We start from the raw sequence: 25723 nt of genomic DNA on the forward strand, positions 1-25723 counted from the left end.
GAGTGATGGAACCCCACGAATGTTAAGATTTGGTTGTTGGATTAGTCTTTTGAAGTAGATAAAGGTTTAACTTTAGTACCTTTATTTTGAGATCCTCGAGAGCCGCCCCGAAATGTGGGGTTGTATGTGACTACTGTAGCTCTGTATGGACAAAGTTCATCTACTTTTGGTTAATGAAAGAAGAGGTCCTTTAAATGAACGATTGTTGAGTTGTCCTATTATACTATCCCCTTTGTTTGTAATTATTTGGGAGTGTAGCACGTTCTGCATGCGTTTTAAGTACGTAGGTCGATAGCCTACCCGGGGCGCTATCATCTATGACTTGTGGCGAATTGATAGGGATGTCGCGAGCTCAAGAGTCGGGGCATGACAATTTGGCTTCTAGCACCAAAAAACAGGGCTTCGGCAGTAGTTCCTTTGGGGATGGCAAAGGTCAAGTGTTTGGTCAAGCACTTTGCGGGCCTGATCCGGATGGGAGTGCTTGTGGGGATTACATCGGGATTGCGAGCCAAGAGATCATTAGCAAGTGCAATAAGGCGGATGTTGATATTTGGTATGATTATTGCCAAATATCTTATTCGTATAGTAATTTCTCCTCCACGATGACTTACTTTGGAAAGTACCACGATAGTAATAATCGGGAGAAGAACGTATCGAATCCGAATGAGATGAACACTATCCTGAAAAAGTTGATGATCGGTCTCATAAGTGAGGCCACATCGGTTCCGTCGATGTTTGCGGGGGGCGAGTCGAAATTGTCGAGCTGAGAACATGTTATGGCCTTGTGCAATGCACGGGAGGGATCTCTGGGGATGATTGTAATAGATGTTTGGAGTCGGCCTCGGGGGATCTGGCAACATGTTGCTCTCCTAAGCATGGTGGAATCGTCGTCGCGAGATATTGCAACGTGAGGATCGAGCTTGACCGCTTCTATAATCCGCATTCTAAAGGTAATTTATTCGGATTCTTTGGTTAGACAGTGTTATTATTGGTTGCGGATTATCGATGCCTTAGAAATTGGAAATGAGACCCGGTGATAAAAAGAAAAATTGTTTGCGAGGAATGAGCAGATCTGAAGCTCAAGTTATCTAAGTGAGGATGATAAAATCAGCTATGCCCAAAGAAATCCTTTTGTGTACATGTGATTCATTCTAAGTGATAACTTTTCGGATGAAAGTTCTCAAACCGAGTTTTATCGATATGAAGGATGTATCAGAATTCATCCGGGGATAATAGATTAAGTACAAAATGCGCAAGATGCAATATTTTTTCCCGTTGAAAATTTTTACAACAAAGTTTCTTATGACAACAGAGGGATTGGATTGACACGATGATCTACCGGTTGTAAGAAATGTTCTCATCCTCGCGACATAAAATGGCCTATTTCGGTCCGACAATCTTTTAACTCCAATTTTGATGTCTTCCATTGATTTGCGCAAAGGTCTCTTTCGACCCAAAAAGTATGCCGAATTGCACTGGATGGGCTTTGAGAGTTGAGCTAAGTGTATGGGCTTTGCGGCTCTAAAGCAAAGATTTCGCGCTTTCACTCTCTCTTGGCCCAATTCCTTCAGTGTCCAGTGACGACTGCTGGACGAGAACTCCTGTTTTTTGTTGTTAAAACTTAAATCCAAGAGCGAGCAAGCCGGACTAAAAGTTGGACAGACCGAATTGGAATTTGGAAATCATCGTCCGATTACAATGGGCGATTTTAGACTACGTTTGAAAGTCGGGATAAAAGTCCAAATAAAATAAATTTTATCATATCCCGTATTTAATTCCTGCTTATGATAGGATACAATGAGATTTAAAGAGGATATAGTCGGGATATTATTATCCCATGGGAGAGGTAGAATAAAGGTGGATAGGATTTCTTTTGTTCGTGGCAGGAAAAACTCGGATACTAGATGTTAGGATTTGGTGCACAATTGCAATGAAGTAAAACGTAAAAGCGAGAAAGAGAAATTAAGACACGAGATTTTATGTTGGTTCACCCTTAAATTAGGGCTACGTCCAGGAAAGAATTCCATTATAATTAGTATTTCGCACCTCTCGTTACATCACTCAATTACAAATGAAAAATAATATATATAGTAGTTATTCATGAGCCCAAGCCCAAACCACAAATGAAAAATTATGGACTTAAATCGTAAAAGTCCTTTAGTGTCCAGGAGGTGGTGTCTCCTTGATACCACTACCGAGGATAGCTCCCCCGAACCCTTGCTCGCTCAGCATGGAGAACCCACATGCTTTCTTATCGCTTGTTGTCCTTGTTGCGGTTGAGGTTTTTTTCTTTGCAGATTGATTGGCGGACCCCAATCAAAGAACCTTCGAGACCGGCCAATCACCCACAACCGTCACGCCCCGACTCTCGAGCTCGCGACATCCCTACCAAATCGCCACGAGGTCACGAAGGATAACGTCTCGGGCGCGTTATCGACCTATCAACTATATACGCAGGCGGAAACGGTTTACTCCCAAACAACGGCTTAAGTACACCCCAAGTGCCATAAGTTGTGTACGGCGCTCACTTTAGTGCCAAAACTTTCAAATCGATAACTTTAGTGTTAAGTTTTTATAACTTCGATCACTTAAGTGCCAACTTCTTTTAAAAACGATCACTTTAGTGCCGGATCTGACGTGGCTTGCCGAAAATTCGACACGTGGTATTTTTTATTAATATTTGAGATGACGTGGCTTGGTGAATTTGACACTAAAGTGATCGTTTTTAAAAGAAGTTGGCACTTAAGTGATCGAAGTTACAAAAACTTAGCACTAAAGTGATCGTTTTGAAAGTTTTGGCAACCAAGTGATTGAAGTTACAAAAACTTAGCACTAAAGTGATCAATTTGAAAGTTTTGACACTAAAGTGAGCGCCGTACACAACTTATGGCACTTGGAGTGTACTTAAGCCCCCAAACAACATATAAACAAACGGGGATAGCATAGCATGAGATACATACCAAGGCGGATAATCAAAAGTAGCATATGTAGTTACAAGACAGCATATGAGTCTTAACCCTCTTGAGCTACGTAAATGTATACAACCCATACTTCGGGGTGACTCACTAAAACCTCAAAAGGTTACCATGTCAATAAGATTAACTTCTCATCTACTCCAAAAGACTACCCTCATAACTTGGCCTTGGTATCCGCAAAGCTCCATCATTTGGGATCCGAAAATGGTTCCCACAACAGGGTGAGATATAAATCTCAATGAATCAAGCCTAAGCTCGGTTAGGACACCGATTCGCCGATAACATCCTAAACACAAGGATTATAAAACCACAATATAAACATATATCCAGCAATTATACCACAAGGCAATAATCATCCACATGCATACTTACCAACCTTCAACCACACATAATGCAATGCTTAACTCAACTCAACAGTCACATCGAACACACATCACACTCACAAGTATGCCTTGGACACCACACAAGTCCATTTATTAACGATGATCGCGCTCTTAGCGCCACAATGATGAGGATCCCCGCGATCGGCATGATCGACTCTCACAATTAATGCAATCCCACACTCTTCCGGCGGGACCGAGCTACGTTCCTTTTCCCTCTCGGCAACGGCTACTACAAGCAGTGTATCCAGTGCACCTTGCACGTCACGGCAAGTAGGCATCCCTATACGGGGCTTCGGTGTTGACACCTAAATTTTCATTTTTCTTAAATTATTTATTTTCACAAAAATGAGAATTAGCCTTGATTCTCACAAAAAAAATTAAATTAGTTTTCATGCATAGCATATATAACTTAAGCATGCATTGCATTTGTGTTATTTTGCGCCAATAACGGGATTTGGATCCCAATTGACATGCGGAAGACCAGAGCCCATATTCCATAATTCGGCCGTCATAAGGGAGCAAGTGTCGAAAATCACAAGGCCTCGGGGTCTAATTTTCAGTCCACTAAATTTTGATTTCAAAAAAGGCCTTTTAATTAAAGTTTACTAAACAAAATAAGGCCAAAACTTAAGCCCGCATTATCAGATTTTGACCTAGGGTTTCTCTATATAAACATGGCTAGGTCACATGAAGAGGGATCGGCAAAAATTTTGCACAAAAAATTCACGTAAGATTGTTTTGAAAAAGAAAAAGTTGAAGGATCTCCCCACCGGGTCGAGGTCTTCCTTTTACTCCAACGTGCATTACCTTGAGGCGTGTTGATCAAATCTTCTCTCGCTTGCTCAACGGCTGCTGCTTGTTGGCCCCGATGCCCGATTGCTCGCCATCTAATTCGACGTGTCTAGCCGTTTGTCCACTTGAAGCTCGCCCCGATCGAGCCTATCGCCATTGCCAAGCTGCTGTTCAACTTTGTCCCAATAGCAAATCAGCCCCGTTTCTTTTTATTATTTGAAGTCTAACAAGGTTGCTTATCTATGTTAGAATTCCAGTGGATTTGGGGATACTTTTGGCTGTAAATGCTGGATCAAACAAATGTTTCGGTGCGATTCATTCTACCGTGCAAGTCCGATTAGCAAAAGGCGATATTTGGTTCAAGGTAATTTTTTTTTCTATCGTTGAATATTTACGTGCTTAATTGATTGACTCGCATACTTCTCACGAGCATTCTTGCGTATATTGATATGTCATGAGGTGATTGCTTATTCCGGATCGTTTGTTTTTGCTATAAAGAGGAAAAATCTTTTAGTTTCAATGTCTTGCTTGATTACTTTGCAAAAGGCCAACCGAATTGGAGGTTTAGCACCCAGATTATTATCATTATTATTTTTTGTCATGTTCTTGTAGTTCTTGAAGGTTCGAATACATCCTGGTAGGAATGTGACTTTTTACTTGTCGTTTTCATCATGGAATCCTTGAATTGTAGTCAACTGGTGATTGAATAATTGTGCACTTGGGCGAAATAACACCCGACCAAGCCAAGATGCCACGTTTTTCTTTTCGAATAAAAAATCTTGAGTGGGTTGCTTAATTGGACTAATCTCGATTGGATTTGATGGGATCACGAATTAAATTATGGATTTATCCTGGTCTTTCGAAATCTTTGAGATAACTTCCCTAGTTGGTCTTGTCTTATGGTTTTGTGGATAATTGTGCATATCTTGAATATTATTTTTTCGGATTTGTGATAGGTCTCGAATATTTGATGTATCTTGTAGTTCGAACTCGAGATAACTTGAATTCCAATCTTTATCTTAAATGATTGTGTATAATCCGGTGGTCAAATTCGAGTTTTTTTTTTTTTTCGAAAATCCGAATATTTTGGATAAGATTGTATCCCGATTGAAAATTTCGAACATATCTTTAAAATCTGGGAAATTATCTAAAAAAATTCATTCCAAATCTCAAGAGATAATCTTTCCTAATTTTAAAAGATACGCAATCCCTTGCGGATAGAGCCATATGCCCTTGAAAATTTCAGAATCCCTTAAGGATTTTAAAAATTCAATAAATATTTGCACATCTTTAAACAAAACTGCCCATAACACATGCTCCCCAATTGTGCCTTGTCCCTCAGAAAACGTACATTAAAGACAACATATGACTTCGATCTCGAAGTACGATCGTGCCCGTACGTGTGAATTAGATATCAAATCCTCGATCTCGAGGAGCGGATCGCTAATTCCTAAATAGAATTTCAAGGTTTGCCCTATGTATATAGGGACGACGGTAATTCTATAATATATTCACTTGCTAACCCTAATCTCGGGGGATGTTGTGAATAAAAATCGGAATTTCGGATTTGAAGGTGTTTTATGGGCAATATTGTTTATTTTTGTTCAAATCTCATTGTTTTCATGGTTTAAATAAATTCCTAAAAAATCCCAAAAAAGATGTCGCGTTTTCTTAAGCTAAATCACATTTCTCTTTTTGCATGAAAATAATTCTAATAAAATTAGGACTTTGAGAAATCAATTTCTTAAGTTAAATTAGATGTTACTTCATGTTAGGGTAGTTTTTACCTTTATTTTTTCATGAATCCGAAAATACACAAAAAAATACCAAAAAAATACCATCCATGTTGCATAGCATTATAGTTTAGTTTGCATTATTATATTTTCTTTGTCATGCATATTTGCCACGTCATTATGCCATGTCACGTATTTTTGCTATGTCATTACATCTCACATGTCATATAGGTAGATTGCATTAGCATTGCATTTAATAAAAGAAAACCTCCAAAAAAAATTAATTCAAATCATCAAACTAAAGATTTTTCATGAAAATCGGGTATCGAAAGGGCATTAATTGAAAAGTTAATGTAACCAAATCCCCGAATCCATTTAATCTCTAGTTCGTATGAAATAAAGTATTTTCTCCCGAATACTTTATTTAGGTTTCTAATCTACCTACCATAAAAGATTAGTGGCGGCTCCAATTTAAAATCTTGGCATGTAATTGAACCTAAGTTGCGATTCGGTAGGACTTGGGAGAGTCCGAATTAGGTTAGTTAATCTAATTAACCTAATAATCCGTTAACCTGAAAAAACCGATTTTTAGGTCGCGACATTCGGTCCATCACAAGTTGCGACCGGCATCCGATAATCCCTTAAAATCGTACGTACCATACGGGACATGAATTATCGTGCTTCTGGCAAGTCGTGTGGTTTCATAAAAATGGTACGGTGTGTACTACGTGTACAGAACGAACTTGCCAGGAAAACCCATCATCGTTCCTTCATATGACCATACGGCACACCCGACACATCAATCAATTTATTCTCTTTGATTTAGGCCGGATGCTCACACAAACGTGCTCAAAAACTCAGCCCAAGGCCATTTTCATGCTAAAATACGTCTTTGATCTTGCACACGGTCATATGCATATGCAGACTACCAAATAAACACTGTAAAGACACACAAGATGATTAATTCCCAAGCGAATGCCAATTCACTCAACGAGCATTCAAGGTATTCAAATCAATATTTCAACGTGGCGATCCGCCCAAACAAAGTCATCAATTCAATACGAATTAACCAATTCGATTAGGCCACATAAATGCTCAATTTCGTGCCAAAGTCATTGACTAGCCAATTTGATTTAAAAATCGCCAATCAATCGCTCGTCCTTAACCTATCACTCGCTCGCGATCAAATCACAACAAACAGTCAAATTTGTCTAACATCAATTAGCCACAAACAATTTTAATTTAATCGATTATGGCCATTTACCCTAAACCGGATTTCTAACTAATTCGACCATAATCAATTCTACCTAAAGGCCCTACCGACTAGCTAATTAATCTTAAGCGCAATTAGCGCCCTAATCAAGGATTAGGGTCAACTCACCAAAAACGGTGGTCGAGGTCGGGTCGGGCACGATTTTCGAGCCCAGGGCCGAAAATCACTATTCACGTCGGAAAACACTGTTCACGCGAAAACATTGTTCACCGGCGGCACTGTTCTGGCGACACTGTTCACGGCCGAAACAGTGATGAGTTCGGCGGTGAAATCGCTGCAAACGACAGCAGTTCGGCGACTGGAGGTCCGGCGAGCGACGGAGGCTGAAAAACAGAACCGGCGGAGGTAAAAATAGGAAAATCGGGGCTAAATTGAGGGGAAAACGATCTCACGGACTGAGGCGAGGCTGGGGAAGGCTGGGGGACTTACCTACAGGTCGAGGACGACCTTCGGGACCAGCTAGGGGCGGCGGACGGCGGCCGGAGGCGGCCGAACAGCAGCTATACAGAACCGCAGTGCAGAAAATAGAGGAAACGGCAGAACAAGGGAGGTCTGATCGGGGCTCAAATCGGGCTCTACGAGTGGCGACCGACCACCACAAGCTCCGAGGGACAAGATAGGACTCTAAGGAGGTCGTCGGTGGTGAGCGGCGGAAGGTGGCGGTTTGAGCTGGAACAGAAGTAAAAACAGCAAAACCCGAAAATCGGGGTTGTCGGTTTCCAGGGCGGTTTGCAGTGGTTCCGGTGGACGACGAGCAGCGGGGTTAGGTCGGGATGGTGGTGAGGAGGCTGGTGGACGTTGTTGAGGTGGTGGTTGGCTTCGACGGTGTCTTGAACAACCGGAGGAGGAGCTGGAAGTCTCGGCTTTAGGGACGCTGAAACAGAGCAGGGCTTCCGCGACGGCTTTCATGGCCGTCCGGTGACTGGCGACGGCGCCGGAGGGGTCGGTGGTGGCGGCGAGGTGCGGCTGAAGGTGGTGGTCGAAGGTGGTGAGGTGGCGTCGCACAAAGAGGTCGGAGGAAGAGGAAGTGAGTGTTCGGTGGGGGGGGGGTCGCTCGTGAATAGGGGAAAAGGGGGGAGCTGATCAGCGTGAGAGAGAAGAGGGAGGAGAGAGAGTGGGCTGAGTTGACTGGGGTTTGACTGGTGGTTGGGTTGAATTGACCAAAAGTGGGGCACACCCATCTCTTCAAATTTAATGAATTTCATCCCATACGCATGATATCCAAGGGAAAGCTATGTATTAATATTTTCCCTCAACTAATGCAGGTTTTTACTTGACAGAACCTTCTATTGGCAGACTATAGAGAAGAAGACTGGTCTTATATTGACAGTACAAAAATGAATTTTCCTTTAGGGGAAGCAGCTTCCTAGCAATTTACATATGCTACTTGACTTTGAAGCCCTAAAAATATTCTTTGTTTATACACCTCTACTTTTGTTTTCTTCTGAGTCTTCCCATGTGCCAATTTTCTAATCCCAATTAACCACCGGCTCATGCAAATGAAGGGTCACACATGAGAACCAAGTCTAGCATCAAATCCCACGCAAACTGTTTTGGAGCCCATCTCTCCAATTCGTTGAGCAAGACAGGTCGAATGATTGGTAACCGCCCGGACCGGACCGAACCCGGTCCCCGATTCCGTCAAATTGGAACGTGTGATTTTCGGTCTGGTTTCCCCCGGACTAGACTGATTTTATTTTTTATTTTTTTATTACTTAAATGTAAACCTAATTATTCACCGGTTATTTTCTCGTTTCGTAAATGCAATCTTAATTTTAATAAAATCTGTGTTGCTCACATCCACTAATGTTCCTCCAGTTTCAGAGTGGGACAAGACTGGACTAGGAACCGATTGCCCAGCTTTTGACATGTACGGACATGGAAACCACGTGATTTAGGAAAAGGAAATTTTCATACCAATCCCACTCAAGACTAGAATGGAAAGTCTTGGTCTTCTTGGTCTTAGAGAGCCGCCCCGAAGAATGGGGTTGTATGTGACTATAGCTCTATAGGGTTAATGATCATCTGCTTTTAGTACTGTATTGACGGTTGTTATAGTATATGACTGATGTTGTTGACTTTATTTCTATCCCTACTGTTTTTCTTGATTTGGGAGAATTCGCGTTTCCACATGTGCGCTATAGTATGGACGGTCAATAACGTACACGGAACGTTATCTTTTATGACCGGAGGCGTTTTGGTAGGGATGCCGCGTACTCGAGAGAGTCGGGTCGTGACATCAATTATGAAATTTTGTCTCCTGTGGATCTTTGAATTCTTGGGGCCCTAGTAGCATCTCATTTTTCCTAGAAAGGCTTGACTTTTCAGGGTCTCTGAAATTTGGTGGCCTCATAAGTTCATGCCAGTCTCCATCAGCAGACAGCACATATGACTGCTCTAGCATTTTCCTGAGACTTTTCCAGGTTCATTACGATGTTTCTTGTCTGGGTTCATTTGGTCTCTATTCTTTATGCAATGCCAATGCCTGCGATAGATGTTTAAATCGTCTTTCCAGAAAATTGTGTTCGTTCCTCGTGACTTCCGTGCTTTTATAGCATGAGTTATGCGGGTGAATGCTAAGATTCGATGTGCCAGAAGTGGAAAATGGGGAGAGGTCCACATCTTTACTTGCGGCTCTCAGTCATATTGCTGTCAATGCTTGGCCTTCACATTAGTGTCGAAGCAGATTATCTTGAACTTTCCTGTCAGTCTGAACTTGGAAATTACTCGAGCAATGGCCCTTTCAAAACGAATCTGAAGCTCCTTCTTGATTTACTGTCACACGGCACCGCGAAAACGGGATTCTACAATAATACTGTTGGAGAAGGCCGTGACCGAATTTATGGACAAGCTCTTTGCCGAGGAGATGCCAGTTCCGCAGCGTGCGAGAGTTGTGTCGGCAACGCAAGCCAAGAGATCATGAAGCTGTGCATTGCTGAAGATGCACTAATTTGGTATGAATTATGCCAAGTGCGCTATTCCTTCCAAAATTTCTCCTTGAATTGGGATTATACTGGTAAATACCCGCATTCCAATCATCAGGAGAAACTTGCATCAGACCCAGCCAGCTTGTATACCTACTTGATGTATCTAATGAAGAACATAACCAATGAGGCTGCGTATGGTAACTCTACTCAAATGTTCGTGACGGGGCAAATAAAGTACTCTGTGAGCCAAACAATATACGGGCTAGTGCAGTGTACTAGGGATATGTCGGACACGAACTGTAACAATTGCTTGAACTCTGCCTTGGGAGATCTAAAAGCATGCTGCCATAAACTGGAGGGGGGAACGGTTGTTAGCAGAACTTGCAATGTGAGGTACGAGCTGTACCGCTTTTTCAATGGCTCGACAACTTCAATGTTGTCTTATCTGGCCTCCGGAGGTAAGAACGTGAAATCTATCGGAAAGTTAAGATTAGTAGGAGAAGAAAGCTATAGTTACCGCTGCTAACTTGACATCTATGCTTCTATATGGTTAGAACAAAATCGAAAATGTGTATGAAGTTCATCAGCATGATGGTTATTTTTTGACTTTGAATGCTGCAGGGGATAAATGGAAGAAAGGGATGATTGGCCTAGTTGTGGGTATCGTGGGACTCCTGTTAGCTGTTCTGGCCGGATCTTGCACCTTCTACTTCAACCGGAAGAAAGCAAAACAAGGTATATATGAGAAAATGGACGTTCTAATTCATATTTTTAAGAGAGTTAATCCAGACTCGGGTTCCTTCAGACCTGGAAAGAAGCCCGCGTGCTTTGGTCCTTGATTTAATAAATCCAGTCAGAGTGGAAATTACCGAAGATGGCAACCTGGTTAGCTCTGAAGAACTTCCTTTCATGGATCTAGCCACACTAAAGGCCGCTACAGATGACTTCTCAAGTTCAAATAAGCTCGCGCAAGGGGGGTTTGGTATTGTCTACAAGGTAATTTATCTGTTGCTGCCAGTTTGGGATTGTTTGCTGTTGACGTCCAGTAAGTGGAGGGCTTAACCAAATTAGTTTTCAGGGTGTGCTTTCTGATGGCAAAGAAGTAGCAGTTAAAAGGTTGTCGAGAAAGTCTTGGCAAGGTCTCGAGGAGTTCAAGAACGAGGTCATCTTGATTGCAAAGCTCCAGCACAGAAATCTTGTAAGGCTTCTTGGATGCGGCATAGAGGGAGACGAGAAGCTGCTTGTCTATGAGTTCATGCCTAACAAAAGCCTCGATACCTACATCTTTGGTTCATTTTCTCACATCCTCCAACTTTTAGAAAGAACTCATTTACTTAGAACGTTGCGCATGTTGTAAATTGTCATCATTCACCAACGTTTTTTGCATGATGCTCTTATCTTCAGATTCAGAGAAACGTGCTCAGCTCGACTGGTGCACTTGCATTTCCATTATTGATGGAATTGCTAGAGGACTAGTTTACCTGCACGAGGACTCGAGACTCAGGATTAGTCATAGGGATCTGAAGCCTAGCAATGTTCTACTGGATCATGAAATGGTTGCCAAGATATCAGATTTCGGGATGGCCAGAATATTTTGTGAAAACCAAAGTTCAGCTAATACAAGAAGAGTCGTAGGAACATAGTGAGTCTCCTTCTTCTGATTTGGTTCAGCTGAAAAATCTAGGAATTTTTTGCTCTTGCCAAGGAAAACACTCTAGGAAAAACTAATGTCAACTTTGATACTTGTGACAGTGGTTATATGGCCCCAGAGTATGCAATGGGGGGACTATTCTCTGTGAAATCAGATGTGTTCAGCTTTGGTGTCATTTTGCTCGAGATCATCAGCGGAAAACGAAATAGCAGATTTTATCTTACAGGACATGCTCAGACGCTTCTTGCATATGTATGTTCTACGGTTCACCGGAATCAAAATTTTTCCTTTTAGTCATGTTTTGAGCTGAAAATACTAGGTGCCTGCTAATCATTCATTCTGCACCAAAATCAATTTATTCTTGCAGGCATGGAAACTATGGACTGAAGGAAGAGAGTTGGAACTCGTGGATCCTTCTCTGGCAGAATCAGGCTCAACAGCTGAAATATTCAGGTGCATTCACATCAGCCTCTTGTGCGTCCAGGAAGATCCCGGAGATAGACCAACAATGTCGGAAGTAGTGACGCTTCTGGGAGGTCAAACAGGAACTCTTCCAGAACCTAACAAGCTGGCCTTCTCGGTCAGTAGAGTCGTACAAGAAGTCGATCAATCATCGGCAACTAATCTTTCTGTCAATCAAATGACTGTTTCCAGTATCTCGCCTAGGTGAAGACCACATGCATTAGTTGATTAAGGTTTAATTTGCCTACAGTTGTAAAGTTCTGCCCTGTAAAAAGGAACTTGTCAGTGTTTTGGAAGAATTACTCTGCTCATGAAAATCACTGCATAAACAATCAGGATTATCGCACACAGAGAATGTCCAATTTGGTATGCGAAAGTCACAACTACAAGACTCTTGGCTTGGCATCAAGAGGCTATGCCAAACCGGAATTGAACCCGGGACGTCTCGCTTCTCAAATCGCTAGGTCCGGGGTTGCCAAGTCGGAATCGCATCACAATCACCGATTTGCTCGACTAGTTCCTTCCTTGGATTGACTTGTGTATTAACATTTTCCCTCAACTAATGCAGGTTTTTACTTGACAGAACCTTCTATTAGTAGACTATAGAGAAGAAGACTGGTCTTATATTGACAGTATAAAAATGAATTTTCCTTTAGGGGAAACTGCTTCCTAGCAATTTACATATGCTACTTGACTTTGAATTCCTAAAACTAATTCTTTGTTTATACCCCTCTACACTTTTGTTTTCTTCTGAGTCTTCCCATGTGCCAATTTTCTAATCCCAATTAACCACCGGATCATGCAAATGAAGGGTCACACATGAGAACCAAGTCTAGCATCAAATCCCACGCAAACTGTTTTGGAGCCCATCTCTCCAATTCGTTGAGCAAGACAGGCCGAATGATTGGGAACCGCCCGGACCGGACCGAACCCGGTCCCCAATTCCGTCAAATTGGAACGTGTGATTTTCGGTCTGGTTTCCCCTGGACTAGACTGATTTTATTTTTTATTTTTTTACTACTTAAATGTAAACCTAATTATTCACCGGTTATTTTCTCGTTTCGTAAATGCAACTTCAATTTTAATAAAATCTGTGTTGCTCACCTCCACTAATGTTCCTCCGGTTTCAGAGTGGGACAAGACTGGACCAGGAACCGATTGCCCTGCTTTTGACATATACAGACATGGAAACCACGTGATTTAGGAAAAGGGAAATTTCCATACCATTCCCACTCAAGACTAGATGGAAAGTCTTGGTCTTCTTATCAGGCTCCATTGTAAAGTACCTGCGTTGGCCCGATTCGCGACGGACCGAGTCACTGATAGCAAGGAGGCAAGTGAAAACTCTGGTGGGTGGCTTGAATCAATGACTCTGTAGAGAGCTGATTCCGGAACTGGAGTTACACTTGAGAAATGATCACCATGTTCCGTCCTCGGGCGGTCTCCAGAACCATCCTGCTGCTTCTTTTTCATTGCCTTCTTCCTGGATTTCGCGGCCCGGTCCTGGCCGACATCCCTGAAACGCTCTGCCCCGACAATGGTTCACATGCCACCAACAGTGCATATCAGGACAACCTCAATGAGCTCACTTCTTCGATGCAAAAGAATGCTTCTTTCTCCAAGTTCTTCGAGGACTCGTCCGGGAACTACCCAAATAAAATTTACGGTCAGTACATGTGCCTCGACTATGTCTCCAACTCAACATGCCAGACTTGCATAGCCAAGGGATCGGAAGACCTCCTGAAGCTTTGTCCAAACAAGACGGAAGCGGTCGTTTGGGAGGAATTTTGCCAGTTGCGGATATCCAGCCAAGAATTTTTCGGCCGCCTGACCGAAGGAAACAAAAATCAGTCCAATCCAGAGAATATACCCGATCCCGGCAAGTTCGGGTTGGTGGTGAATGAAACTTTAAGTTTTCTCGCCCGGAAAGCAGCTTTCGAGTCTCCAGGGACTCACTATGCTACTAAGGAAAAGGATTTCGAGCTGGGCACGAACATGACTTTATATGCTCTTGCTCAGTGCGCTAAGGACTTAACAGCAGATGATTGTCGCAAGTGCCTCCAAGAAGCAATAAGAAATGTAAGAGATTGCTGCTATTTTTCCAAAGGAGCAAGAGTTCTAAGTCCGAGTTGCTACTTGCGATACGAGTTATATAACTTCACGCAGCCGGTGGAGATGTCCGGTAAAGCTGACCAAAAAAAGAAGTCTGGTAAGGTTATGCCAAAACTTTCTACCTATTATTATTCTTCAACTCATAATTCTGCAATTGTTACTATCGGAAATTATTGAATCTGTGAAGAGGCTGCAACTATTTCTTGTCAAAAGCAGGGAAACAGTGGCTGATCGAAGTTCTCGCAATTTTATCGCTCTGCTTGGCGGCAATCAGTTTGTGCTCCTGGCTTTTCTTCGTCATCGTCAAAAGTAACAATCTTTATCCTAATGGTGACCTTTGTACCCTCCCGAATTCCAATATACTAGAGACTCATCATTTTTTATTCCAGGGAAGAAAGACCTCGCAGATAGACAGGGTCGACCTCTGCTTACCGGTGACTCCGCTCACGGTATTCTTCCCTTCCGATACACCCGGGGAAATACTCTGACTGAAATTCAAGATCATCCGTATTTTGACATGAGATGCATACTTGTGGCCACCGACAACTTCTCAGATACACTAAAACTAGGACAAGGTGGATTCGGTCCAGTTTACAAGGTGGCAATAGTTTGATCATAAGACAATGTTGGTTGCCGAATTTTAAATAGATAGTCATGCTTTTCTGGATTTTCTTGAGTAGTTTCGCATTTTTGATTGGCAGGGTATTCTACCGGATGGGAGAGTAGTTGCGGTGAAGAGGCTAGAGAGCTGGTCAGAGAAGGGTTCTGAAGAATTCAGAAATGAAGTCCTGCTCATAATGAAACTTCAACATAAGAATCTGGTCAGGCTTCTGGGATTTTGCGCAGAGCGAGAGGAGAAGTTGCTTGTCTATGAGTACATGCCAAATAGAAGTCTTGATGTCTTTCTCTTCGGTATATACCAGTCCTGCTGTGTGTCTTGCATAACATACGAAATATCATATTCATCCGACATTTGGTAACTTATATTTTTGGTATAGATGCTCAGAGAAGGATCGAGCTGAGTTGGAGCAGACGTCTGAACATTATCATCGGCATCGCTCGAGGTATGCTCTATCTTCACGAGGATTCTCGTCAAAGAATCATCTTCAGAGACCTCAAAGCAAGCAATGTGCTGTTGGATCGCTTCATGAACCCAAAAATCTCAGACTTCGGACTGGCAAGGATCTTTGCAGGAACAGAAAATGAAGCAAATACTGCCACATTAGTTGGAACCTAGTAAGTAAACTTCTGAGGCATTTCAGTTTCCTTCACAGGACTAAAATGATGTTCTAGAATTCTTTCAAGTCATATAAATCTCGGCACTTTTGGTTCAGACTCTTTGTTTGCGTCATTTTGCCACGAGCTGACATTTTATTCTCTACCTAGCGGTTACATGGCGCCGGAGTATGCGATGGAGGGGTTATATTCCATAAAATCGGATGTCTACAGCTTTGGAGTTCTCTTGCTTGAGATAATAACGGGGGAGAGAAATGCCGGCTTTTGGCAGTCAAGACGTGCCCCGAGTCTCCTATCCTATGTAAGTTATGACTTGATTACACCTCCGGTTTTCACGCTATTCACCTAATTAAGAGTTGATAAATTCAAAAACAATCTAAATGAGAGATGTTTTGAGGTCGCAATAACAGAAAATTTGGAAGATCAGACAGCAAAAATACAACAGATGCACTTTGGCATTAGACTTGTAAAGCTTTAATTATTGCTTATGCTTCTTCTGTCGGACCTCGGTCACGGCATCATTGGCTCCTTTTGTGCACATTGACGAATATTACTAGCTGCGTTACACAATTTGCTGGTCCGTTACATCTTTTTTCTCTGGGAATTCCTGGTTGGCGTTTAGCGTTAGAAATGATGGGATGACACAACTTTATTGCAGGCATGGCAACTATGGAATGAAGGTAGAGCAATGGAGTTGATGGATCCATTGCTGCACAACAAGTGTTGTCCTGAAGAATTGATGAAATGCGTCCATGTCGGACTTTTGTGCGTTCAAGAAGACGCGTTCGACAGGCCCACCATGTCGGCTGTCAATGTGATGCTCAAAAGGGATGCTGCAATTCTCCGTCAACCTCTCAAACCCGCCTTCTCGGCCGGCAGATTCACTCATCAGTCCAAAGGAGGTGTTGACGATGATGACTGTTCCGTTAATGGCTTGACGGTTTCCACTGTGGCGCCTCGGTGAGAAAAGTTTGCCCTAGGAGATAAACACGGTTCTCCGCACAAGTGTACTGCTTGGACAGGGTAACGCGTGTGCTAGTTATTCACTAGAAAACCGATTCTCAACCATAAGCTGTCTAATTTTGTGTGATGTCCATCTCGGCACAAAAAGAGTACAGTGTATGTCTTAGAGAAGATCATCTCATAGCACTCTGAGTTCTCTCTGAACTTTGTCCAGTCTTTGTACAGTCTTTCTATTCTCTCTATCTGTTAAGTCAATATTTGTATTAAGATGTTTAGTCGTTCTGTCGCTCGATACATAAGTAAATCGACGACATTGTCGAATTTCAAGCAAGATGTCAGTTGAGATAGCATCTCTTGACAACTCACTCTCTGTGGTAAACCATAAGTGAAGCTAGAGGGATACTTTTACTGATAAGATTCAGAGGTTGTTTGGTTGTGAATGGAGGATTTGATGTTGTTACTTCAAGTGATGCTACCTTGCTGTGAATTCTCTCTTTCTAAACTAGATGCTCCACACTCTCTTTCTAGCTGTACACTAGCTTAAACTATTGCAAGGTACTCAACAGCCAACAGGCCACAGGCCACTCGTTATATACTTTATATAAGCAAAATTGTACATATAACCAAACTTCACAGAAGACATGGTTTGAAACAACGATAGATCGCTTGAATTCCAAGTAATTAAACCAAAGTCGACAAAAGAGTCGCTCACAGCGCTTCACTTTGTTGTATTTAATTACTGCCCGACCCTTTTTCACTGTTACCGGCAACAGCAGCTTCCGGTTGAAGTTCGAGGGGCTAGCGTCCCCTGCAGCCCCCGTCCCGGCGGCCTCCTATCCGTGGTTGACCCATATATCCAAGCCGAACAATGAAGCACTCCTATCTATGGACTTGACCCATGACCCTCGAATAGACAAATTCAAATACAATGACTTCTCTCAGTATTGGATTCCAGCCGTCATCTTTGAAAAGCATCTTCTCTAACTCCCAAGGAAACATGGCCATTTCATTGGCTTCACATGCTGCCTCCACTAAATCCAGATGTGGGACCTCACGTAAAGGAAAAAAACCAATGCTGGGTCTCTGTCTAATCCTAAATTCTTACATTGATTTGATTTTGACGTGCGTTCAGTTGAATTTGGGCAATATTCTTGCACGTTGGAAGTTAGCTAAAACAATTAGAAATAAATACAAGGTCCCATCCTGTTGGTCCGATTCCCTTTCAGGAAAATGAAATATTCTTCGTCCCCTGAGTCTTTCATCTTATGTCAACCTCAAGATGCAACGGTGAAGTTTCTCTCTGCCTTCATGCCAACAAGAACTTTCTCGTTCTCTGAAATTTTATAATAATTCCAATCTTGACCAACTTGAAGATTCTCTGCTCGCTTTCACTATTTTGAATTGTCTCCATGCGATGGACCTTTCAACTTCGGAGAAAATTTCTTCCCTCACTGTTTATGGAAATCATTCCAAGTTAGCGCCTTTTCGCTTGTCTAGAATTGCTGCTTCGACCCAGAAAGATGGCAAGAGATTCGACTCTCGTCGCCTTTTTCCTATTCCTAGCGTCAATTTTGTTTTTTGTACCACCCATTGATGGAAACGATCCTCTGTATGTGCTTTGCCCACTCCAAAATAACACTTCCACTTTTGGCAGTCCGTTCAGGAATAACCTCGAACAGCTTCTGGGCAATTTGGCTTCTAGCACTGCAAAGACAGGCTACAGCAGCAGCTCTGCTGGGGATGGCAATGGTCAAGTGTTTGGTCAAGCACTTTGCAGGCCTGATGTGGGTGGGAGTGCTTGTGGGGATTGCATCAGGATTGCGAGCCAAGAGATCATGAGCAAGTGCAATAAGACAGATGCTGATATTTGGTATGATTATTGCCAGATATCTTATTCGTATAGTAATTTCTCCTCCGCGATGACTTACCTTGGAAAGTACCCAGTTAGTAATAATCAGGAGAAGAACGTATCGAATCCGGACGAGATGAACACTGTCCTGAAAAAGTTGATGGATCGTCTCAGAAGTGAGGCCACATCGGCTTCGTCGGTGTTTGCGGCGGGCAGGTCGAAATTGTCGAGCCAAGAACATGTTTATGGCCTTGTGCAGTGTACGAGAGGGATCTCTGGGGATGATTGTAATACATGTTTGGAGTCGGCCTCTGGGGATCTGGCAACATGTTGCTCTGCTAAGCAAGGTGGAATCGTCGTCAGCAGATATTGCAACGTGAGGTTCGAGCTTGACCGCTTCTATAATCTGCATTCTAAAGGTAATTTATTCGGATTCTTTGCTTAGACAGTGTTATTGGTCGCGGATTATCGATGCCTGTAGAAATTAGAAATGAGACCTGGTGATAAAAACAGAAACTGTTTGAGAGGAAAGAGCAGTCCTGAAGCTCAAGTCACCTAAGTGAGGATGGTAAAATCAGCTATGCACAAAGAAATCCTTTTGTGTCCATGTGATTCATTCTAAGTGATAACTTTTCAGATGAAAGTTCTCGAACTGAGTTTTATCGATATGAAGGATGTATCAGAATTCATCTGGGGATAATAGATTAAGTGCAAAATCTGCAAGATGCAATATTTTTTCGAGCAGAAAATTTTTACAACAAAGTTTCGTATGACAACAGAGGGATTGGATCGACCCGATGATCTACCAGCTGTCATAAAGCATTTTATTGACCCGATTGGATTCCAAAACATTCGGTAGTTTCTTTATTAATCCGCTTGATGAGCGGTCTTGTTGGACATCTTGATTCTTGAGCTGATCCTAACTGTTTTTATTATTTCTGTGGTCAGCAAAATTGCCTTGCTGACTACTTGAGTCCTCTCTGTGGGAGTTGGAAATTGGATGTTGAACATTTCTTAGTTATTTGATCGTGACATTGTAGGCTTGGGGAAGGCAAGGATGATTTTGTTGGTCACATGGATCCTGGCAGGGGCATTGCTACTTTCCCTTGGGGTTTGTGTTGCCCGTCGAAGACAGAAAAGGATAACAACCGGAGGTATATTGAACAAGTTAGCTTCAGTCACTAAACTGATATCTTGGACACTGTTACTCACAAGAATTTGGATCTTTTTTTTTTTTTTTTACGTTTTATGGTTTCCCAGATGAAGACAAAGACGAGAACGTCTTGCTACAGGAATTGGCGAAGCCCAATGAACTATCGGTTTCAAAAGGGGATCTAGAATATTGTGATGATATGCTTGTCATGGATTTGGAAACTCTGAGGGCTGCCACAGCCAACTTTAGCCTTACAAACAAGCTCGGACAAGGCGGGTTCGGCATTGTTTACAAGGTTAAGCACCTCGATGGGATCATAATCAACTCGGTTGGAGAATTTCCCTGAAAAGCATAAACTGATGACTATTCTTTTATGTTGTTCCAGGGAATTCTACCAGATGGAAACGAAATAGCAGTTAAGAGGCTGTCGAGGAAGTCGTGGCAGGGAGTAGAAGAGTTCAGAAACGAAATCACGCTGATTGCAGAACTCAAACACAAAAATCTCGTGAGGCTTTTGGGGTGGGGCATGGACGGACATGAGAAGTTACTCATATATGAATACATGGCCAACAAAAGCCTCGATGTCTTCCTCTCCGGTTAGCTCCCCGTATAGTCTTTTTTCTCTCTCAAGTGAACCGAACTCCTATTACCTTTACGCCTTCAATGACAATTGTGTCAGCTACTACTTTCAGATCCAACGAAAAGTTCACAGCTCGATTGGAGAGCACGCTACAACATAATTGATGGGATTGCCAGAGGACTGCTTTATCTTCATGAGGATTCCGTGCCGAAGATCATCCACAGAGATCTAAAGCCAAGCAACGTGTTGCTGGACACCGACATGGTTGCCAAGATATCGGATTTCGGCATGGCAAGGATTTTCTCAGAGAGGCAAAATGTAGCAAACACCAGAAGAGTTGTCGGGACTTTGTAAGTTATGCCTCCCCTGCCTCGTACAATTCCTAATCTTTGGGCATTCGGTTATTGTCGTTTGCATTACTGTTGAGTTTCCGTTCTCCTCAGCGGTTACATGGCCCCAGAATATGCAATGGAGGGACAATTCTCTGCAAAGTCCGATGTGTTCAGCTTCGGAGTCATCCTGCTCGAAATCATCAGTGGGAAGAAAAATAGTGGTTTCTACCTCACCAAGCGCGCATCATCGCTGCTAAAATATGTAAACTTCTTTCTCCTCGCATGCTTGCATCACGATTTTAACCGAATCGAGCAAGAGTTTTGAAATCACCTAGATGACATATCAACGTGACACTTATGAACTATGCGCAGGCATGGCTTTTGTGGAACGAAGGGAAAGAGCTTGAATTCCTGGACCCTTTCCTGCTGAAATCGTTCCCCCCGGCCGATGTGCGTAGAACCGTTCAAATTGGGCTTTTATGCGTGCAAGAAGATCCGGCAGACCGACCTCTCATGACGGATGTGGTGGTTCTTCTCGAGGATGGACCTGCCGTGCTCTCTCAGCCGAAACAACCTGCGTTTTCGGTCGGGCGAGACATCCCCTTGGGTAGGCTCTTGGAGCCAGAAAGTTCTTGTACCGACAATGTTACTGCTTCTACAATGTCGCCACGGTGAATAGAGGCTATTGACATCCGAACATTCGATATCAACACGACTCTCAGGTTCATGGGAACTAGGTGTAACATGTGCTGCTGGTCCATGCATGAAATTAAAGTCCATGATCTGTCTTAGTTGTCTGATACTAGGTAGATAGAGCATAAATAGGTTTTAAAGCAACCATGTATATAGATTGGATCTCAGAAAGAATAATGATGGCAGTAACTAGATGAACGGCTACCTTCATGTGTATAGGCTTGGTCGTAATATATAGGTGTCAAGGCATACATTCACACGCAATATTCTTGAAAGTTTTTAATGAAATTTGCGCAAATATTTAACATATTGACCGAAAAGTATTTTCCTTTTTTCTTTTTTACTTTTGATTAGTCGGGACAAACGGGCCGTAGCACTCGAAAATTTGATTTTTACTCGACATGATCTCTTGGCCAAACATGTGGCGAGCAACCTAAATGGCTTGTAAAATCAAAATCTTGCAAATCGGGGAAGATTGTGATCCCAATTGAATTTTACAAAAATAAAGCGGCCAAAGTGAAATTGAAATTAAAATAAAATTACTGACTATTTTTTCAGATTTTTCTGGCCACATTTCGTATTTTTCTCAATTTTTAGCTATTTTTAAATGAAAAGAAAATCCAAAAAGTAAAAAAAAATACGAAAAATATTTTTTTTGTCAAAATTGGTTCCCTAAGTGCGACAAGGCTTCCAATATTGATTTTTGAATTTTACGAATTTATTTTTATTTTTGGTCATTTTTCTAAAATTAAAATTACTAAAAATCAGGTATCGACCGCTCGTAAATTCAAAATATTGTAAAGTTATCATGAATATTTAGTTAATTTGCGTTAGACTTGTGGTCCACACATAACCGAAGTTCTAATCTTACACTACTTTATAGAAAATATCTTCTGAATGTCTCTTTTTTGCCATCTAATCGACAAAACATGAATTCTCGCTTCCCCGTTCAACCTAAATCACCGCCTCTGATGCCGGCGGCTTTGCCAATGCCACCGCCGGCACAAAACCCACTTGACCGCGCCTACGGGCTATTCCTCTGCCGTGGCAACATCCCCACCGCCGCAATGTGGCTACTGTGTAGCGAACGCGAGGAAGGAAATGCTCCACAAATGCACTAAAGAGAAAGACACCGTCATTTGGTAAGACCGCCGAATGCTGCATTGCTCGAACCAATTCCATTTTCTTCGTCGAACAAGAATCGCCAGCCTTCAACCCCTAGCAGCTTCACCGAGTTTGCTGAAGGACACGACCAGTGAATGAAGGAGAAGGTAGGGAGCAATGGGTCCAGGGAGAGTTTTGAGGTCGAGGACGCTGGCATCACAACCTCGGACCGGCTGTCCACGCTCGCGCAGTGCACGCCGGACTCGACGGAAGTAGATTGCCAAAGGCAATCTTGCGAATGGCCATCGATCATCTGCCGAGCCATAAGGCAGGCGGGAGAGCGTTGGCCCCAAGCCGCAATGTTGGGTTCGAGCTTCACAAGTTCTATGATGAGACCGTTTTTTACAAAGCACCAGCACCGCGCCAACTCTTGCTCCGCACCTCCGGCGGTTGTAGCTGCTTCTCCTCCCTCTGCAACAGTGAGATCCAAAGGAGTCGGCGTTATGTTTCCATGTAAATTTTGCGGTCTCCGTTGCACTTCTTTGTGATGTGTGCCTATGGACATGTTTCCGGGTTTATACTTCCGTGCTAATCCGTTTTCACAATGTACTAGTAGCCTCGGTTTGGACATTATTTTTCCATTGGGTTGGCTTGTTTTTTTAGCATCTCCCTATCACCTCCTGATGTTTGCCGCCTTTGCGGCTTACCGCCGACATCCAGCGAGGTCCACTCCGCCGGTTTTCGATCTTTATCATCTTGGGAACTAACTCTGGTCACTTGGTGGTCGATTTTGAAGTTGTTACAGGACATGCTCAGACGCTTCTTGCATATGTATGTTCTACGGTTCACCGGAATCAAAATCTTTCCTTTTAGTCATGTTTTGAGCTGAAAATACTGGGTGTCTGCTAATCACTCATTCTGCACCAAAATCAATTTATTCTTGCAGGCATGGAAACTATGGACTGAAGGAAGAGAGTTGGAACTCGTGGATCCTTCTCTAGCAGAATCAGGCTCGACAGCTGAAATATTCAGGTGCATTCACATCGGCCTCTTGTGCGTCCAGGAAGATCCTGGAGATAGACCGACAATGTCGGAAGTAGTGACGCTTCTGGGAGGTCAAACAGGAACTCTTTCCCGAACGGAGACCGAACCAAGCCGTTCGCTCTTCTCGGTCGGTAGAGTCGTACAAGAAGTCGATCAATCATCGGCAACTAATCTTTCTGTCAATCAAATGACTGTTTGGTAGAGTCGTCAGTATCAATTCGGCATAATCTTCGCCTCAAAGGTGAAGACCACAGGCATTAGCTGATTAAGGTTTCATTTGCCTACGGTTGTAAAGTTTCTGCCTTGTAAAAAGGAACTTGTCAGTGTTTTGGAAGAATTACTCTGCTCATGAAAATCACTGCATAAACAATCAGGATTATCGCACACAGAGAATGTCCGATTTGGTATGCGAAAGTCACAACTACAAGACTCTCGGCTTGGCATCAAGAGGCTATGCCAAACCGGAATTGAACCCAGGGCGTCTCGCTTCTCAAATCGCTAGGTCCGGGGTTGCCAAGTCGGAATCGCATCACAATCACCGATTTGCTCAACTAGTTCCTTCCTTGGATTGACTTGTGTATTAACATTTTCCCTCAACTAATGCAGGTTTTTACTTGACAGAACCTTCTATTAGTAGACTATAGAGAAGAAGACTGGTCTTATATTGACAGTATAAAAATGAATTTTCCTTTAGGGGAAACTGCTTCCTAGCAATTTACATATGCTACTTGACTTTGAATTCCTAAAACTAATTCTTTGTTTATACCCCTCTACACTTTTGTTTTCTTCTGAGTCTTCCCATGTGCCAATTTTCTAATCCCAATTAACCACCGGATCATGCAAATGAAGGGTCACACATGAGAACCAAGTCTAGCATCAAATCCCACGCAAACTGTTTTGGAGCCCATCTCTCCAATTCGTTGAGCAAGACAGGCCGAATGATTGGGAACCGCCCGGACCGGACCGAACCCGGTCCCCAATTCCGTCAAATTGGAACGTGTGATTTTCGGTCCGGTTTCCCCTGGACTAGACTGATTTTATTTTTTATTTTTTTACTACTTAAATGTAAACCTAATTATTCACCGGTTATTTTCTCGTTTCGTAAATGCAATCTTAATTTTAATAAAATCTGTGTTGCTCACCTCCACTAATGTTCCTCCGATTGCCCTGCTTTTGACATATATAGACATGGAAACCACGTGATTTTGGAAAAGGGAAATTTCCATACCATTCCCACTCAAGACAAGAATGGAAAGTCTTGGTCTTCTTATCAGGCTCCATTGTAAAGTACCTGCGTTGGCCCGATTCGCGACGGACCGAGTCACTGATAGCAAGGAGGCAAGTGAAAACTCTGGTGGGTGGCTTGAATCAATGACTCTGTAGGGAGCTGATTCCACAGAACTGGAGTTACACTTGAGAAATGATCACCTTGTTCCGTCCTCGGGCGGTCTCCAGAACCATCCTGCTGCTTCTTTTTCATTGCCTTCTTCCTGGATTTTGCGGCCCGGTCCTGGCCGACATCCCCGAAACGCTCTGCCCTGACAATGGTTCACATGCCACCAACAGTGCATATCAGGACAACCTCAATGAGCTCACTTCTTCGATGCAAAAGAATGCCTCCAAGTTCTTCGAGGACTCGTCCGGGAACTACCCGAATAAAGTTTACGGTCAGTACATGTGCCTCGACTATGTCCCCAACTCAACATGCCAGACTTGCATAGCCAAGGGATCGGAAGACCTCCTGAAGCTTTGTCCAAACAAGACGGAAGCGGTCGTTTGGGAGGGATCTTGCCAGTTGCGGATATCCGGCCAAGAATTTTTCGGCCGCCTGACCGAAGGAAACAAAAATCAGTTCAATCCAGAGAATATATCCGATCCTGGCAAGTTCGGGTTGGTGGTAAATGAAACTTTAGGTTTTCTCGCCTGGAAAGCAGCTTTCGAGTCTCCAGGGACTCACTATGCTACTAAGGAAAAGGATTTCGAGCTGGGCACGAACATGACTTTATATGCTCTTGCTCAGTGCGCTAAGGACTTAACAGCAGATGATTGTCGCAAGTGCCTCCAAGAAGCAATAAGAAATGTAAGAGATTGCTGCTATTTTTCCAAAGGAGCAAGAGTTCTAAGTCCGAGTTGCTACTTGCGATACGAGTTATATGAATTCACGGGGCTGGGGAAGACGTCCGGTAAAGCCGACCAAAAAAAGAAGTCTGGTAAGGTTATGCCAAAACTTTCTACCTATTATTATTCTTCAACTCATAATTCTGCAGTTGTTACTATCGGAAATTATTGAATCTGTGAAGAGGCTGCAACTATTTCTTGTCAAAAGCAGGGAAACAGTGGCTGATCGAAGTTCTCGCAATTTTATCGCTCTGCTTGGCGGCAATCAGTTTGTGCTCCTGGCTTTTCTTCGTCATCGTCAAAAGTAACAATCTTTATCCTAATGGTGATCTTTGTACCCTCC

At 42.9% G+C, this 25723-nt stretch overlaps 5 protein-coding genes across 5 annotated transcripts; all 5 read left to right on the forward strand.

Annotated features, from left to right (window-relative positions):
• The first annotated feature begins 341 nt into the window (after positions 1-341).
• Positions 342-767, forward strand: LOC125314299 (cysteine-rich repeat secretory protein 38-like). The gene has a single exon (XM_048276256.1). It carries the CDS (start codon positions 342-344, stop codon positions 765-767), a length of 426 nt encoding a protein of 141 aa, XP_048132213.1.
• An 8737-nt stretch (positions 768-9504) lies between these two features.
• On the forward strand, positions 9505-12500 carry LOC115757324 (cysteine-rich receptor-like protein kinase 15). Its single transcript, XM_048276967.1, has 7 exons — positions 9505-10541; positions 10705-10818; positions 10889-11079; positions 11162-11372; positions 11488-11725; positions 11836-11986; positions 12102-12500. Exons 1-7 carry the CDS (start codon positions 9743-9745, stop codon positions 12402-12404), a joined length of 2007 nt encoding a protein of 668 aa, XP_048132924.1. The 5' UTR covers positions 9505-9742; the 3' UTR covers positions 12405-12500.
• Positions 12501-13608: 1108 nt separating this feature from the next.
• Positions 13609-16514, forward strand: LOC115732549 (cysteine-rich receptor-like protein kinase 15). Its single transcript, XM_048276257.1, has 7 exons — positions 13609-14405; positions 14525-14581; positions 14698-14906; positions 15010-15220; positions 15307-15544; positions 15695-15845; positions 16203-16514. The coding sequence occupies exons 1-7, from the start codon at positions 13610-13612 to the stop codon at positions 16506-16508; spliced, it is 1968 nt and encodes a 655-aa protein (XP_048132214.1). The 5' UTR covers position 13609; the 3' UTR covers positions 16509-16514.
• Positions 16515-17874: 1360 nt separating this feature from the next.
• On the forward strand, positions 17875-21262 carry LOC115731249 (cysteine-rich receptor-like protein kinase 10). Its single transcript, XM_048276963.1, has 7 exons — positions 17875-18775; positions 19397-19510; positions 19617-19804; positions 19895-20105; positions 20202-20439; positions 20533-20683; positions 20794-21262. The coding sequence occupies exons 1-7, from the start codon at positions 18028-18030 to the stop codon at positions 21094-21096; spliced, it is 1953 nt and encodes a 650-aa protein (XP_048132920.1). The 5' UTR covers positions 17875-18027; the 3' UTR covers positions 21097-21262.
• Positions 21263-24682: 3420 nt separating this feature from the next.
• LOC125314300 (cysteine-rich repeat secretory protein 38-like) lies at positions 24683-25419 on the forward strand. The gene is made up of 2 exons (XM_048276258.1): positions 24683-25317; positions 25371-25419. Exons 1-2 carry the CDS (start codon positions 24683-24685, stop codon positions 25417-25419), a joined length of 684 nt encoding a protein of 227 aa, XP_048132215.1.
• The last annotated feature ends 304 nt before the right edge of the window (positions 25420-25723 follow it).

The sequence above is a fragment of the Rhodamnia argentea genome, chromosome 3 (genome assembly GCF_020921035.1).
Source record: "Rhodamnia argentea isolate NSW1041297 chromosome 3, ASM2092103v1, whole genome shotgun sequence".
NCBI lineage: Eukaryota > Viridiplantae > Streptophyta > Magnoliopsida > Myrtales > Myrtaceae > Rhodamnia > Rhodamnia argentea.